Source organism: Impatiens glandulifera, chromosome 3 (assembly GCF_907164915.1).
Source record: "Impatiens glandulifera chromosome 3, dImpGla2.1, whole genome shotgun sequence".
In the NCBI taxonomy this organism is placed as follows: domain Eukaryota; kingdom Viridiplantae; phylum Streptophyta; class Magnoliopsida; order Ericales; family Balsaminaceae; genus Impatiens; species Impatiens glandulifera.
In genome coordinates this window covers 61012736-61029495 of record NC_061864.1, presented here as the reverse complement: position 1 = coordinate 61029495, position 16760 = coordinate 61012736, and the positions used below count along the sequence as shown (strand labels likewise).

Genomic DNA, 16760 nt, shown 5'->3' with positions numbered 1-16760 from the left:
TTTCAAAATAAATAAGATACTTCAACATGTAAATCAAGTGGAGTTGTTTCATCTTACAAGCATTTGCTCAATAAAACTATGGTTTTCTCACTTTTCCATTTTCACTAACCATAAAGTATTTGGTTAGAGAAAAGGGAAGGCCATATATATACACATACAGTTACCAATATTGACACACTAATATATGACCCCCAAAGTAAATTTGTTTTACAAACCATAAAATTAATGTTTACAACTCATCAACATTTTGACTTAGTTCTCAAATGCTAACAATCAAAATGCCTAATGAAAAACCTCATAAAATGTTTATGGTTTAGTAAAAGAGGAAGGGAAATAGTAGTTACTTGTTTTTGGCAGCCTCAATCATACAATCCTTCCTGTTCCCATGTATCAGACAGAAAATCTATCATTTCCTGTCATCAAAAACACGATGTATGCCCGTTAGCTATCATTTTTGACAAACACGAGGTTATCACAAACTTACAGGTAGCGGAATGGGAGTGGGAAATGGCTTGTTTGTTCCAAGAAGACTCTCATAAGATGCACTTGGACTGCGGAAACAACAGAATGAATGCATAATTGAAGTAGGTAAAAAAATGGCTAAAAGTGTTTGTTGGAAGAAATATATACCTTATCTTCTGCTCGTGAGCTTCTTTACGATTTTTGGAACTCTTTTTCGCTATCCACTGCTGCCTTATTTGATTCCAAAGAAGAAGACCTTCAAATGTGAAACTTAAAAGGTTAAATCATAATAGTCCATATTGTTGAAATCGAACTTGAGACATCAACCTGAAATTCAAGACTTACTACTTAAGCTATATTGGATGTGTGTTCATATAGTTGTCATAAATTATCTCAGTGACAAATTACCACTCTTTCTTAATATTTTTACCGAAAAAAATGACAGAATGATGTTAAGCAGAAAACATAAGGACATGGGTGCAGTGACAGGTATGAACAAAGAACCGCACCCAAATATAGGAAAATGCGATGATAATAATAATAATAATAGCATTCTAAACAAGAAGCTGGAATAACATAGAATGACATTAATGTGCCTATTTATTATATGTCCAAAAAATCTACAATTTGTTATGTTGGCCAAAAATCACATTCTGTATACCAAGTGAAACCAAAATTCACACTATAATCTGGTTCATGACCTAGAAAATAATATTTATACCAAAACAAAGTAAAAAAATCCCATTATAATCTGGCTCATGAGTAAGAACTGCAATCCCGAGAAATAAGATCTCTAATACAATATAGAATGCTTAAGCAAATGTAGATTTACTAGATATATGTTGTTTTTGGATGAATGAAAATGGAACTTCCAAATATCAAATCAGAAGCATCAATTTTTTGCTAAATTTAACTTCAAGAGTTACAGTTGTCACTTTCTGACATGTATCATCATGCTATAAAATATATCATCAATATGAGATGATATGTAGATCATTATCTATAGGTCGAAAAGAAATTAAAATCAATGTTTACAAGACCAATGCTAAAAAGGGAATTCTTTTTAATATGATTCCATCATGTTTCGTTATATTGATGGTTATCATTAAGCAGTTGTTAAATTGTAAAAAAGTATTGTACTTGCCGTGATTTACAAATTCAGTAGGGTGGTTTGAGCTTCCAGCCGAAGTGCTGACATCCTGTGGTGCATTTGATGTACTGATAGATGACATACTTCTTTGGGATTGGAATGTACTGTTATCCACCTCGCATGCACTAGTGCTCCAAAAATCCTCGGAAATGCTTGCTTTCTTCACCGTTCGACCTTGAATTTTGAGTCCGTTGGATGGTTCATCCACCGCGATTATCAGAGGGGGCTGAGAACAGCATCCAAGACAATTTCTGCTCTGTTGCAAATCAGGTTCATAACCATAATAATGATTAGTACGGAAAGAAAGAAAAAAACTTCTGAAGGAATAACAAATTAAAACTTAGATTCTATGTGTGAAAGAACAATTTATTGTATTCACACTCAAAAACTAGCTAAGTTCTTCCAGTTTATTTAAAACCTTGACGAAGAAATAAGGGCCATAACCAACTGTGACCTCACACGCAAGAATGGAATGAACATATGCTTATTAAGGGGAAGCTGACGATGGTTAGCAAAATGGTCAAGATGTGGAGTGATAGTACTGATGTCAATTACATTGACAAGCAATTGAGAAGATTGATAAAGTTATCTATAATGATGAAAGAAAAATAAATCTCGGGCTAGAAGGGAAGCTCACAAACTCCACAACAATGTAAACTACTATCGTAAAGGGGGAACGATATCTTAGTGGTGCACTAGACAAGGGAATTAATAAGTGTCTGATCTTGGCTAACACAAAATTTGGATCTCTTGTTTACTCACTTTGATGTTAGGTTTGATACCTTAGTGGTGCACTAGAAGGGAATTAATAAGTGTCGACCTATGAAACAAGCGATCTTCGCGGTATCATAGATCTGTAAAAAGAGTTACTTTTTCAACAACAAAAAAATTGTAACTTCTTCTGGTTAGATCAGACCAGGTATTTAAAACTCATCAAATCAATTGTCTTGAGTGCATTTACCTATTTACTCGAAGAGATTAACAATGGAAGAAGAAGAGGAGAATCATAAGCTGGCAACTTTACTCAATCAATCTCAACTAGACAAAAGGGATAAAATGTTATGAAACAACGTTGTTTTCACAACAAAAGATTGTTTCAAATCCTTCTAAAAAGTGAGCCGAATCATATATTCTCATGGATGGAGATATGAAGTAATGAACCCCCCACCAAACTTTCCTTCTTTGCATGGTTAACGATCAAAAACAAAGTGTTGACACAAGATATACTCAAGCGCAAAGGGTTCAAGCAATATGACGACTCAATCTATCTCTAGCATTTGCTTCTTTTTTGCCCCTTTCTAAAATTATACTACTAGTTGCTCTTTGGTGGATCATATGGAGTGGAAAAAAACAGACAAACATTTGAAGGAAAAGCTTAACAAGGATAGAATTGAAGGGATGTTTTCCTTTTCTGAAGGAAATATCCTAGACACTATGAGATTGATGAATCTCAGAGATGAGCTTCGGCTCTATTATCCATAAACAAACAAATCAATGAGGAGTTGATTTCTAGAGATGTGGCCTGACTATGCATCAATTGTTTCTACATAAGCTATTATGACACTTTGATCTCGCTTCATTGTTCTCCCTTGAATTCATGGTCACACGTGCTATACTTTCGCGTTTATTATGGTTCTGGAGAAATTCACATTCTCCAGAAAGATGTTCCTCTTTCAGAAGTTTACATAGGAGCTAACTAGCTTCTAGCAATATAACAACAACACAGTCGAATTACTTTTTTCCTATTTGAGTGAGGGAAAGACAAGCTCACTCACCCCATGCATGTGAATATATGACAGATCCAGGAAAGAACTGAAGAAGAGATTTGCATGTAATAACGAAAAATAAATCAGTATACAAAGATCACTCCCGCCAAAAAATTATTCGATGAATAATCTCACCAAAAGACGTGCAAATGAACAACTAAGTTTTGTGACAATAATCACAAAGATCAACTGAAAACAAAACGCACACTTCAACTAATAGCTGATGGAAGACAATCAAGGCAATCAAGCTACAAAATTACAATCTAAACCGCTAATTTTCCACTGGAGATGAACAACAGACATCGATAAGTCTAGAACTTAAGCGTTTCACTCGGATTTATAAACTAAGAGAATGATAACATGGAATTGATAATGAGAAAATACGAAAAGACAAACCTGAAGATGCGCATACTTGAGCTTAGCGGATTCAGATCAATTTCAGTTTGAAGAATCACAGATGAAGAAGTTTCGATCTCTGTTTAGCCAAGTCCGATCTGTAAGTGCTGTATGAGTATCGGCGAAAAGGTGTGAGAGAGAAGACGGCAGCAGTTGTAGTGAGAGAAAGTTAGGTTCCACAACCAACCAGAAAAATAAAGGAAAAATATTAAAGAAATATGAGATATTGAACCAGGACGTTTTGCTTTTTCAAAAGTACCAAAATACCCTTGCCAATATAATTAATTAATTATATGGAAACAAATTTTATTAAATTTAATTATTCGAATATATACTTCAAATATGAGTTTTTAAATTATTTATAGTTTTTAAATTATTTTTAATTTTTTTTAATAATTATTAAATAGTTTAATGGTTAGAGTGTTTATAATACATTACCAAATTTTGAACTAAATGAGCTATGTGACGTGAAAGGTTAGTAATATGACGAAGATGATTTTGTGTAATATTTTAAAGATATAATGTGGTATTTTTTTAAATACTTTTTATATCTTTAATTTAATAGGTTATTTCAAAAAAAATTTAAAGGAAGTGATTTGATATCATCAAACTAAAATATTGCCAAATGAGTGAGACATCGATATTAAGTAGGTGAGCTTCTTTTGTACAATGTTATAAACGATAAAAACCGCTAAACTTTTTCTAGGATCGAATGTGTCGCTTAAAAAATTTATTTTTTTTTGAAAATTGAAAAGCCTTACAAAAAAATAATTTAGATTTTATAGCATAGTTTTGAAATCCGGTCCGGTCATCAACCCGGTGAAGAGACTGAGTCACTAGATTATTGGTTCAACCAGTGAGTTTCATATAATAATAAAATAATACAAAAATAGGAAAAATTATCAAATTGTTTATATAATAATAGTAAAAGTATCCGAGGAAAGAAGTGATAAGAATGAAGTGGAGAACAGTGAAGAGGAAACTTTGAAAGTAAATCAAAATAAATATGACAAAAATGAAGTAAAGAATGTGAAGGTAATGTGAAATTCCTACAATATTGAAACATAATTCATTTTATCAAATTAATGATGACTCTTCTAAAACCAAATTGATTCAAGGGAATGAGGTTAATGCTCACAAACAATCATCATCAAATGCAACAATTTAATCACCAATAAAGAAGCATAGAGCCAAACAGGTGATTGGGCAAAGTAGATGGGTTGCGAGAGCAGCAGATTGAGATCCGAAAGTAGCGAAAATGATATTGGTTACATTGAACAAAAATGTTAAGTAGTATGACTGATATGTTTTAGTTGTCTGTAATATTTATTTTTTTGTTTGTTTCTAATAAGATATTTTAGGGTCGTTTGATTCTATTAATCAAATTTAGGGTTTGTCTAGCTTTGATAATTGACTATTTCTCCCTACTTTTGAATTTTTAATGAAATGACGTTAAGATATTTTCCCCAAAATAGTAAAAATAGATATCCAAATTCAAAATATTGTTTCGCGATTACAATCTGTTTATTGTCTCTATTAGGGACAACAAAATTAAATTAAACACAAACTCTTAAGTAATGGATTAATACAATTAAAATAAATATCAACAAAATTAATGATCAAACTACACATAAAAAGATAATCCAGAGACCTAACGTGAAGTATGAACCTCAAAATAATATCAAACTACTACTTCAACTATGTGAAGAATGAACCTCAAAATAAGCCAAATTTTGACAAAAAAAATTATGACAATAACTTAAAAGAAGTTGAAATAAAAGAGACTTAACTTGATTATGCGATTGACAATGCTTCAAATCTAACTACAACCTTCGATTTTTAGATAACTATGTTTTTATCTAGAGAAAAACTAGGTTTAAGTTATGACTTATAATGGCACCTTAAATTGTATTTTAGTCTGATAAAAGCGAAATCAACTAGTTCAAGTAGGAGGTGAGTTTTGAGGCGAATGAAAGAGTTTGTCGTTTTTAGTGTCTAGAACTAGAAATCGGTAATCGACCAACATGAAATTAGAAATAGGTAACTCAATAGGAACCAAAAAGTGGGGAGAGGGAATCTAAGAGAGTGATAAGTGAGAAAGAAAAGAAAAGATATTTTTTAAAAAGTGGAAGAGACAGGTTGGGAGAGGGAAGAAGAGGGGCCCTCATTCCTTCAAAAATAGGATAAACTCACTAGGTTAACCCGGGTTGTCGAGTTTTGGTCCAACCGACGGGTTGGCCAGGTTTAACTAGGTTGATTGCATTTCTGAATTTTTTATCAACCCAACCCGGTTTGACGACCAGTTCATTGGGTTTTCCGGTCCGACCGGCGGGTCGGGCTGGGTTTCAAAACTATGCTTTATTGTCAAACCCTATAACTTATCTTCCCGTTGAACCTAAACCGAAATTGAGAATTAATGATATGTTGACATAAGTCTCTTTTAATATTTTTCAATTTTTAGAATAAATCTCACGACAAAGAGAATATCTAGCTTGAGAAAAATCAAGTATTCCATAAGAATAATTATTGACGAATAATATATTCTTAGCATAAATCTCATCCAAAAGAGAAACATTTTAAAAAGAGAAAAATTAATATGATATTTCGAATAAGTTTTAAAAAACTAGAACAATCTCTACCATAAATAAATCTAGAAAAACGAGTAAAAAAGGAAAAGAAGAAGAAAAAGTGATAAAGTAACAAATAAAACTTAAAAAAGAAGATGGTTTTCTCACATAATGAAAATTTTGTGTTCAAACCTAGATCTCATCCAAAATAGAAACATTTTAAAAGATAGAAAAGTGAAAAATGAATATAATATTTCGAATAAATTTTAAAAACTAGAACAATCTCTACAATAAACAAATCTAGAAAAACAAATAAAAAAAGAAGAAGAAGAAAAAGTGAAAAAAATAGTAAATAAAACTTAAAAAATGAAGAGGGTTTCTCATAGAGGAAAAATTTTGTGTGAATTTTCCAAATGATTTACTCTTTTCTAATTTAAAATTTCTTAAAAGGAAAAAAGTTCACTTAGACATATGTACTTGTACAACTAGTTCATTTAGACGTATGTACTAATAAAAGATCATTTAAACGTATGTACTATAAAAAATGAGCTCATTTAGCATCTTTTAATAACCATGGTTAACTTTTATTTTTAAATTTATATATTTATTAATTAAATATTAATATATTTTCTCTCTCATTCTTTTTCATTTATGGCTAATAAATGAACCCTCTATTTTATCTTTTTTATAATTTTTTATTATTTCTATATGAGTATTTATTATTGATTATTTTAATTTAATTATATATATATATAGAAATAGATGAGTAAAATGGGAGTTTATGAGATTTCCCAAGTTGACATGCTTCACAAAAATATACTTTAGTGCCAAAATATGGTAACTCAAAAGTAGATAAAACACGGGAAACTCTTGCCCCAGAAGGATGGCCGAGCCGATGATGCCAAGTAGTAAGAGTAGTACGTTCTCCAGTGAGAGCAGTCCGGAGAGACGGTGAAGCTGGTGCAACATCAAGGCGATATAATCCATCATTAATTATTTTAACTTTATATTTTTTCTTCTTTTTTATATTTTTTTCTTATATTGACATTTCTTATTAATTATTTTAAAATTATTTGGTCTCAATGATTGAATATAACAATGAAAATCCTTTCAACAATGAAAATCCTTTTAACAATGAAAATCCTTAAACACAAAAATAAATTAATTAAGAATTAAAAATTAGATAATAATAAATACTCATTCATCAAACACCAAAAGAGTAATAATCAAATATTAGACAAAACAATGCACCTTACCACTACTATAAATCGTGAATAAAAATTAAATAAAAATTTATTAATTTTATTTTTGTTTATATTAAAATAAATATTACAATAAAACATAAAATTCATAAATAAGTTGTTAAATTTTTTAAAAATGAGAATTTAAGAAATATGAGAAATAAAAACTAATAAAAAAAGAAAGATGATATATAAAAGAGAAATTAATATTAAAATAATAAAAAAATAAAAAAATTAAGAATAAAATAAATTACCTGATTTAATTAATGAAAAAAAAGAAGAGAGAAAATATATTAATATTTAATTAATAAATATATAAATTTAAAAACAAAAGTTAATCATGGTTATTAAAAGAGGCTAAATGAGCCAATTTTTGATAGTACATAGATTTAAATGATCTTTTATTAGTACATACGTCTAAGTGAGCTAGTTATACAAGTACATACGTCTAAGTGAGTTTTTTTCCTTCTTAAAAACTATTTATTCAATTTTTAATCTATCTTAATAAGAAATTGTTAATAAGTTTAAAATAAATAAAAATTATCTTAATGAAAATTCAAACACGTTATTATATTATAAGAGTCCTTAATTAGTTTTAAAATATATATAGAATAAATTCACCTCCTTAATTAAAAAAAAATATGTAAAAAGATAGTATAGTAGTAAGAGTGGGTTTAAGAGACCAAGATGTCACATGTACGATTACATATGTAACAATGACGGTAGGGTGTCATACTTAGTTCTACTTAATTCAAACAAAATATTTAAAAAAAAATATTTTTTTAATAAAGACTTTTGAACTCCAAAGTCAATCAAAACTCAAGATTACACAATCAAGACTCAAGACCTCCAAAATTGAAATAAATTGAAGAACAAAATAGACAACTAAAAGATATGAAGAAACATGTAACCAAAAAATGTACAAATTATAAATCATCTTATGTGGAGAGTTTACACATGTACTCATAAATATATGTAAAACAAATAGTTAAGTCAATTATGGTTATGAAATATATAGGTTGGAAGATATGTAATGAAGATTCTTGATGAAAATATAAATTGAGGGTAAAGAGTTCATCAAGGAGTAGAATGAGCTTTCCATTCAAAACATTACACGGTATTACCTAAATCATAAAAACAATTAGACTAATTTGATAATAATATCAACAAATATGTTGTAAAAAACTACATACTTATACTTTTGGGAGATTAATATGGGAGCTCCATTTTTGTATACTATTTATTTCTAAATTTTTAATAACATGTAACCCACAAAATTTCAATTGAGTAAACACATATGTTTTAAAAAACTAAATACTTATACTTTTGGGGAGATTAATATGAGAGCTCCATTTTGTATGTTATTTTATTTCCAAATTTTTAATAACATGTAACCTACCAAATTTCAATTGTTTACCCAACCACTTTTTTTTAGTGAGATTAGGAGGTATTGACAATCCAAAGATAAAGATAAAGATAAAGGGAGTGATTTTATAATATCTAGGAAGCACGGATACGGGTGCGTGAGTGCGGGTGCGCAGTGCGAGGATACGCCGATTCGGCAAAATTTAAAAAACAAGGATTCGGGTGCGGGGATACGTCATATAAAATATAATTATATAATTATATAAATTATAAGTACACAAAGTTACAATCTGACTTCCATATTGCCAACAGTCTTAATCATCTTGTAAAAACATTGCTTCAAACTCCGGCTCATCTAGTGAAAGGCTAGATATTTCAAGTTTTTCGGCACCATCAAACGGATCAAATCGGTCACCTCCTACATCCCACAACCTTGATTGCCCTTGCTTGTAATGTTCATTCGTTCTTGAAAGAAGCCTAAAATTGTTGTGCACAAAAACTAAATCTTCCGCTCGTTTTGGTAGTATCTTATTCCTTCGAATTGAGTGAATAAAGGAATATGTGCTCCAATTTCGCTCACAACAAGAAGAAGAACAAGGTTGGCATAATAGTTTCAAAGCTATTTTTTGGAGATTTGGTGCTGAAGCTCCACGAATAATCCACCACATTCGTGGTTCCATAATGCCTCTTTCTTCCACGGAATCGGGACAACCAAAAATATCCATTTGCCCCGAAAAACGAGCAAATTCAATATTTACCGTTGTTCTTGCTTCACTTGATGAAAAGTATCGTTTGAGGCACTTATTTCTTTCTTCCGATAGCTTAATATCAAGATGAGGAGGAATACGATTCGGAGCGGCACTAAGTCATGTGTCACTATAATACCTAAACAAAAACAAGTAAATAAATTAAATTAAAGCTCAAAGATGACAAAAATGATCTTAAGAAGTATGGTATTATATTAGAAAATAAAAGTTCACCTCGAATTTAGTGAATGAGCCAAGCAATGAAGCGGTGAAGAGCTTTTAGTCCATCTATCTGTTAGTATTGCATAGACTACATCATAAAATTCAGAACCCTCTGTGAGTTCTTTCTCTTCATGCCTATATATGATATTTTTTACCTTCTCTATCATATCGTCCCACATATCATATATCAAATGAAGTGAAGGTCTATCGGTATCCGCAAAACGAAGCATATCATAAATAGGAGTAGTGAATTCTATAATATAATCAAGTTTATCCCACCATAAATCATCAAGCACCGTGCTCCTAATAGTTTGAGCTTTCGAGGGATCATATTCTCGGTAAGTACTCTACTCATTACAAAGAACCATTGATTCAAGTGCTCGTTTCACTAATTTAAATCTTTTGAGCATGACAAGTATCGAAGCAAATCTCGTTTGAGCAATAGAAATAAGTTTTAAAGGAGCAAATTGATTAAACATTGTTAAAACCATATTATGATTAAGAATATAATTCTTAATCATTAGTGCTTTGTCTCCAACCTCTGTAATCCTATAATCCAGTGACACTCAACATATACATCCTCATTAGACTCGATATTCTTAGCAGCACATATATTTTTCAAAGCCAAATTAAGTGTGTGCACAACACATGGAGTCCAAAATATATGAGAATACATAGTCTCAATGAGCATACCTGCTGCCTTGCAAATGGGTGCATTGTCCGTGATAACTTGAACTACATTTTGTGGTCCTACTTGCATTATAACTTCTTTAATTAAGCTGGATATATAGAACTTGTCTTTGTATTCACCCTCACAGTTCACTACCTTAAAAAACATAGGGCCACTCTCAGTAACAGCCATGAAATTAATCAACGGTCTTCTCTGACTGTCAGTCCAACCATCTGATACTACGGTCACCCCTTTCTCTTTCCAAGTCGTCTTGATTGGTTCCAATAATCTTTCAATATGTGCCCTCTCCTTTTCTAATAACGTAGTTCGTAGTGCATTATAACAAGGAGGAACATAGCTCGGAATGTTGTTGTTGGCAGCAAGTGTATACGACTTGATGTAGTGGGGATTTCTAGCAAAATGGAAAGGTAACCCCCTAAATAAAATGCTCTTGCAATTTCGCCATTCACTTATGCTATCACCTCCTGATTAAAAGCTTTATTTATAGGACTGTTCTTGTCAACTGCTCTTCTTTTGGAACCTTGTTTTGGCAGCATTTCAGCTCCTCCCTAGGCAAAATCTGATGAAGCATAACTCAATGGTGGGAGTGGAATCACAACCTGCCTTTTTCTTTCTTTTGCATATGCCATCTCCCTTCGAAGTTGCAACAAAATATCAGCAGTGACTCTGGGACACACTGAAACTCCTTCTCACTTGATCTGCAACAGGTGTGCTTTAACCCTTGAATACGAACCCGTAAATTCCAGATTACAGAAGTTGCATTTAATTTTCGTATTTCCACCTCTCTCTTTCATTTTCACTAATTTTGTCACATGTTTCCACAGCGGGTCCTTATCTACTGAACTTTGTTGGCTTGGAGTGGCTGTCGTACTTGGAGTGGCTGTCGTACTTGAAGCTGAGTTAGAGGAAGCCATTGATTCCATCTTCTATAATCTCTCTCTCTCACACAGAAGAAGAAGAACTAACCTGATAGTGGAAGAATGGTAGTGGAAGACATGCAGCCGAGAGAGAAGCACCGTAGAGATTATGTTTTTTAATTTGGGGGCTGGGGGCTCATAGTCATATTTAATATTTGGGGGGTTTTTTAATTTGGATTTTTTTTAATATTTTGGAACTCATATTTACTGAATATGCCATTCCCGCACCCCCCCGCACCCCTCACATTCGATTCTGGGATACGCCACGTGGCGCACCCCGTACGCACTCCCAGCCGCACCTCCGCACCCCCGAAGTACCCGGTGCGTAGTGCGCTACAGAAATGAAGCACCCATGCATCCTAGTATAATATCCAAAATTCAAGACATACATTCAAGTCTGAAAAATCAATTTTATCCAAAATTCATTCTGAAGCAGTCTTTCAACTCTATTTCTAGAAATATGTCGTAATCGCTTGTGTCATAAGGAACTTGAATTTTCATTATTTATTTAACGCTTAGTACCATCTGATTCAACATTCAAGGTTTCATTATAAGAAACAACTATTTCAAGAAAATAAAGATTATCATAAGCTATAAGTGAATCGGTTCCAACAACTTTAAAATTAATAGATAAAGTTAAATTTTCATTTTCAAATGAACAATGATATCTTAATTTATCCATACAAACAATATAAATCAAATTACGTCTAAATAACGGTACACCAAAAATTTCCATTAAATCCAAATAGTAACTAGTACTTAATAACAATCTAAAATGTCCTTCCACTTTTACTGATTTCCCATCTCCCACATAAATGTGTCTTTTAGCATCAATTGGTCTTCGGTAATTCAGACAATCCTGCAATGAAACACTTATATTAGCAATAGCACCAGAGTCTAACCACTAACTATTTATTGGTACTGAAGCTAAATTAACTTCAGAACAAACTAAATTATGAAATGTACATTTTTTAGCACGCCAAATACGGTACTCAGGACATTATTTCTTTTTATGTCCATCCTTCTTACAAAAGAAACAACTTTTATCAATTTTAAATTGAGTTTGAGCTTGAGTTCGTTTCTTTTGTGCTGAAAATTTATCTTTAGCAGCCTCATTTTTCCTCTTTATACCCCTTTCTTTAGAGGTGCTTGTCAAATAGCACTTTCAGTCTTATTTTGTTTCAATCTCTCTTCCTCTTGTACACAAAATGAAATGAGTTTATTAAGAGACAATTTCTCCCTCTGATAGTTATAAAATACATAAAATTGACTTAATTGAACAGGAAGAGATATAAGCACCAAGTGCACGAGTGAGTCTTCAGACATCTCGAGTTTGAGTGCTTTCAACTTAGAAGCAACATTAGACATCTCCATGATGTACTCTCTTATATTTTCCTTACCTTTAAACTCATTGAAATTAGTCTCTTTAAAAAAGTGCTAGTTCTACTTTATAACTTTTTCTCAAAGTACTTTTCAATTTTGGCAAGAAAATCTTTGGCATTGGTTATCTCATCAGATACCGCACCCCTAAAAGCCTCAGGTATGACACACTTTATGATTATAAGACTCAAACGATTAGAACGTTCTTACTTCTCATATATTCTCTTATCATGAGAGTTACTATCATCCGTAGTAGGAGTGAGCTCATCCATTCTAAACGAAAAGTCGATATTCATGCATCCGAGAACAATAAGAATGCTTTCTTTTCAATCCTTAAAATTACTTCTATTAAGTATTGGAACCGAATTAGCATTAACAGATACAGTAGCAACAACTGTACTCATAAACAAAAACAAAAATAATAAATTACAATAATAACATGTTCATGACTATAATATTAAGTAACAATTAAATTCAAATTATGATTTATCACATCTCAAAATACTTAACACGACATTAATATCAAGTTTTGGACTCATGACTATAATATTAAGTAACAATTAAATTCAAATTATGATTTATCACATCTCAAAATCCTTAACACGACATTAATATCAAGTTTTGGGCAGTAATATTAACTGCTAATAGTATTTTGTTGTAATGATCAAACATTAATAATAAGGCATTTCAAATAATTAAATATATTTTTAGATAGATTAATTATTCACATAAATATGACTTTATAATCATTACATTTACATGTTTATCATCACAAGTATTTATGTAATTCGGTCAATTAATTATAAATTTTTGGATCAAATAATATAATCACATGAATTACACAATACTAACATTCAAAATTTTATTTAATCAATTTCTACAAACATTGTCACTTTAGTGATTATTTATATCAATAAATACAATTCAAAAATGAACTATAATATCATTAATTTTGAATTTAAATGTCATATTATTGTATATAACCCAAATCAATAATATATAATTTTCCGAATAAACATGTAATTTTGTTTTTGATAAATGATAATTTTATTGTGAAATAAAATAAAATTATACATAATAAATTCTATATAAATATATACTCCTCAATTCTCTCTTAAATTTATAATATATTATGTTTATATCAATCATTAACACGAGAATTTAAATCTCCTTAAATTTAGAAATCTTTAATAATAACATTGAAATAGATAATTCCTTTTTAACAAGATTTTGAATAGCATCTTAATATCCTTAAATTTTATCAATCAAATACCAACAATTCCTCTATCCTAAAATGTTTTAACCATAAATCTTTATATTTTATACCAAATTTATTTGAAATTATTTCCTAATAACATGCTTTTATTATCAATTGCAATGCATATTAATTTCATGCATATATCTACACCACCGATATAATTTTCTCACATAATTAAATCTATATATTATATCTACACCCAGATATAATTTATCACATAATTAAATCTAAATCTGTATATTATTCTCACATAATTAAATTAGGATACCAATTGTTAAAATATGTGTGAGAAATTAAAACTTGTACTCATTTCTCTTTATTTAGAATTGAAATATTCTTTAATCTTCTATTCCTTTAGAAATTGGTCTTCCAATTACGTCAAATTGTTTTCTCTCTATGTTGATGGGACGTAAAGATAAAATTGATCGTACATCAATTAGAGATCATACCGAAATAACCATAATGTTAGTTATATTGATTTGAACATTTCTAATTTAACTTTTTATAAAATTAGAAAGTTTACTTAAGTATTCTCACTTTATATTAATGACAAATATACCCATAAATTTATTTTGACTTAATTAAAAGATAGTATTTGTATAATTATTTATTATAATAGTGACTCATAAATTATAACATTCATTTATATTTTCAATGACTTTTTTTCTATAACCTTTAAAATTCACTTAACAAAAATAAATAAATAAATAATAACGATTTCTTGCACGCTAGGAATGTCTCATAGATGTGTTCTACTATTCATGTGACTTTAAAGTTTCAACGCTGGCGTCCCATTGGCCGGTTCCTCCGTTTTTAATTCATTTTTTTTTCATATCACCTACAAAAACAAATAAAAAAATATCATTACTAAAAAATTAATTAATTTATATATTAATTTATTATTTCTTTTTTATATATTTTATCAAACACATATAAAAATAATAACGTATATTAATAATAGAGTAAATTATTTAAATTTCACCTGTATTTTATGTCACAATTTCTCTAAAAATAATTATTTATTTAAATAAATACAAAATAAATAATAATAGATTAAATTTTATTTTATAACTCAAAATTAATTATTTTTAGAATCTGATAAATAGAACTATCTCTACAAAAAATAAATATTTATTTAATAGTCCGTACAATAAGTCTGTATATGAATTTTATATTGACAATAAACATGAAATTTGTTTAAATATATAATTGAGAAATGAGAAATAAGTATCTTTAAGCATACAATTTAGGGATAATAATTTGAAACCGCTCCATTGAAACCGAGCCCAACCAATTTGTATGGTTTTTCTCCGTTTTGACCGGGGATCGAGGAAAACTCAAAATATGTTGATCGGGGTTCAGGGCGAAATATTATTTATACGCCGATTGATAAAATATAATAATTTCTTTTTAATGAAAATATATTATTTGATGAAATCATTATTTAATTTTAATGCAATTATTATTTTTTTCTTTTTCATTAAAAAAAACTATTTATCTTCCTTACCTTCATTATCTTTCCTTCACGTTATATTTCAATTATTTCTTTATTTTTTATCTCTTTATCTTCCTCATTACATTTTCTTTGTTACGGTAGAATTCATTATAATTTTAATTATATCTTCTCTTTTTTGCATACATATTTTCTTAACAACATTTTAGCTACATCTCCATATATTCTTGAGTCTTGAGGACAGGTTAAATGTTAGTTTAAATATATTCTAATATTGTTTTTTTATATTATTTTACTATTTTCTTACTAATTAATATAAACATTATTGTTATTGAAGGTTTTTTGTTTTAGTATTTAATATTTTAAAATTATTATTATTGAATGTTATTTTTCTTTAATTTATAACTCTAAATATATGAATTATTTTATTTTATTATTTATATTTTAAATTTAAATTGTTTTTTGGTTTTGGTGCACCGCGGGAAAATCCCGTCCACAAGGGGCGGGAATGGTTTATATTTAAAAACTATGTCGGGAATTGGGGCGGGGATCGGGGCGGGGTGGATAGATTCGGGACGGAAATTGTATTGTCATTCTCTGAACCGAACCACCATATTATCATCCTAATACATAAGAAGATGTTGCTAAAATCCACACAGCATATATCATACATGTGAAAAAAAATATATATACAAAATGGTCAAAAGACTTTTGTAAAAAGTTATGCACTTAATTCTTATACAAAATAAGAGAAATGATGTTATTTCCCTCTTGACGATGAAGCTTATCCCATAGACAACGAAATTATAACGACCGTCACATGTGTACGAGAGAGAAAATAATTTTTTTTTTCAGAAAAATGACCATGTACAGGAGAGATAGTTTTTTTTTGTTTTTTTCGAAAAAATAACCATGTTTGGGAGTTTTTCGTCCCGAACATGACAATGTTCAGGAGTTTTTTTATCCCAAACATTGTCATGTTCGAGATTTTTTGTATTGTTCTGAAAACCGTTTCGGTCATCAACCTAGTTTTTTGGGCGTACTTCGGTTTGACCAGCCCAACCGGTTGAACCACTAGTTGGACTAAATTTATTTTTATTTTAATAAATTTAAATATATTAGTACATAAATTGTATATATAATCAT

At 29.9% G+C, this 16760-nt stretch overlaps 1 protein-coding gene across 3 annotated transcripts; it reads right to left on the bottom strand.

Annotated features, from left to right (window-relative positions):
* LOC124931136 lies at nt 1-3956 on the bottom strand. 3 transcript variants are annotated; one of them, XM_047471532.1, is made up of 5 exons: nt 3775-3956; nt 1607-1863; nt 631-718; nt 485-551; nt 1-413 (listed from the first exon to the last, which is right to left on the bottom strand). In XM_047471532.1, the coding sequence occupies exons 1-5, from the start codon at nt 3786-3788 to the stop codon at nt 360-362; spliced, it is 480 nt and encodes a 159-aa protein (XP_047327488.1). In that variant the 5' UTR covers nt 3789-3956; the 3' UTR covers nt 1-359. The 3 variants fall into 3 exon arrangements, with proteins under 3 accessions (XP_047327488.1, XP_047327487.1, XP_047327486.1); XM_047471531.1 differs by lacking the exon at nt 3775-3956 and adding an exon at nt 3388-3547 and having other exon boundaries at nt 1607-1868; XM_047471530.1 differs by lacking the exon at nt 3775-3956 and adding an exon at nt 3388-3547.
* Nucleotides 3957-16760: the final 12804 nt, after the last annotated feature.

Bases quoted from the DNA above. Each gene is read 5' to 3' on its own strand.
- LOC124931136 (XM_047471530.1), bottom strand. From the start codon at position 3,443: ATGCAAATCTCTTCTTCAGTTCTTTCCTGGATCTGTCATATATTCACA. The intron at 552-630 runs GTATATATTTCT...TTGTTTCCGCAG, and splicing joins GCTCACGAGCAGAAGATAAG to TCCAAGTGCATCTTATGAGA. The intron at 414-484 runs GTAAGTTTGTGA...TTTTGATGACAG, and splicing joins CCACTCCCATTCCGCTACCT to GAAATGATAGATTTTCTGTC.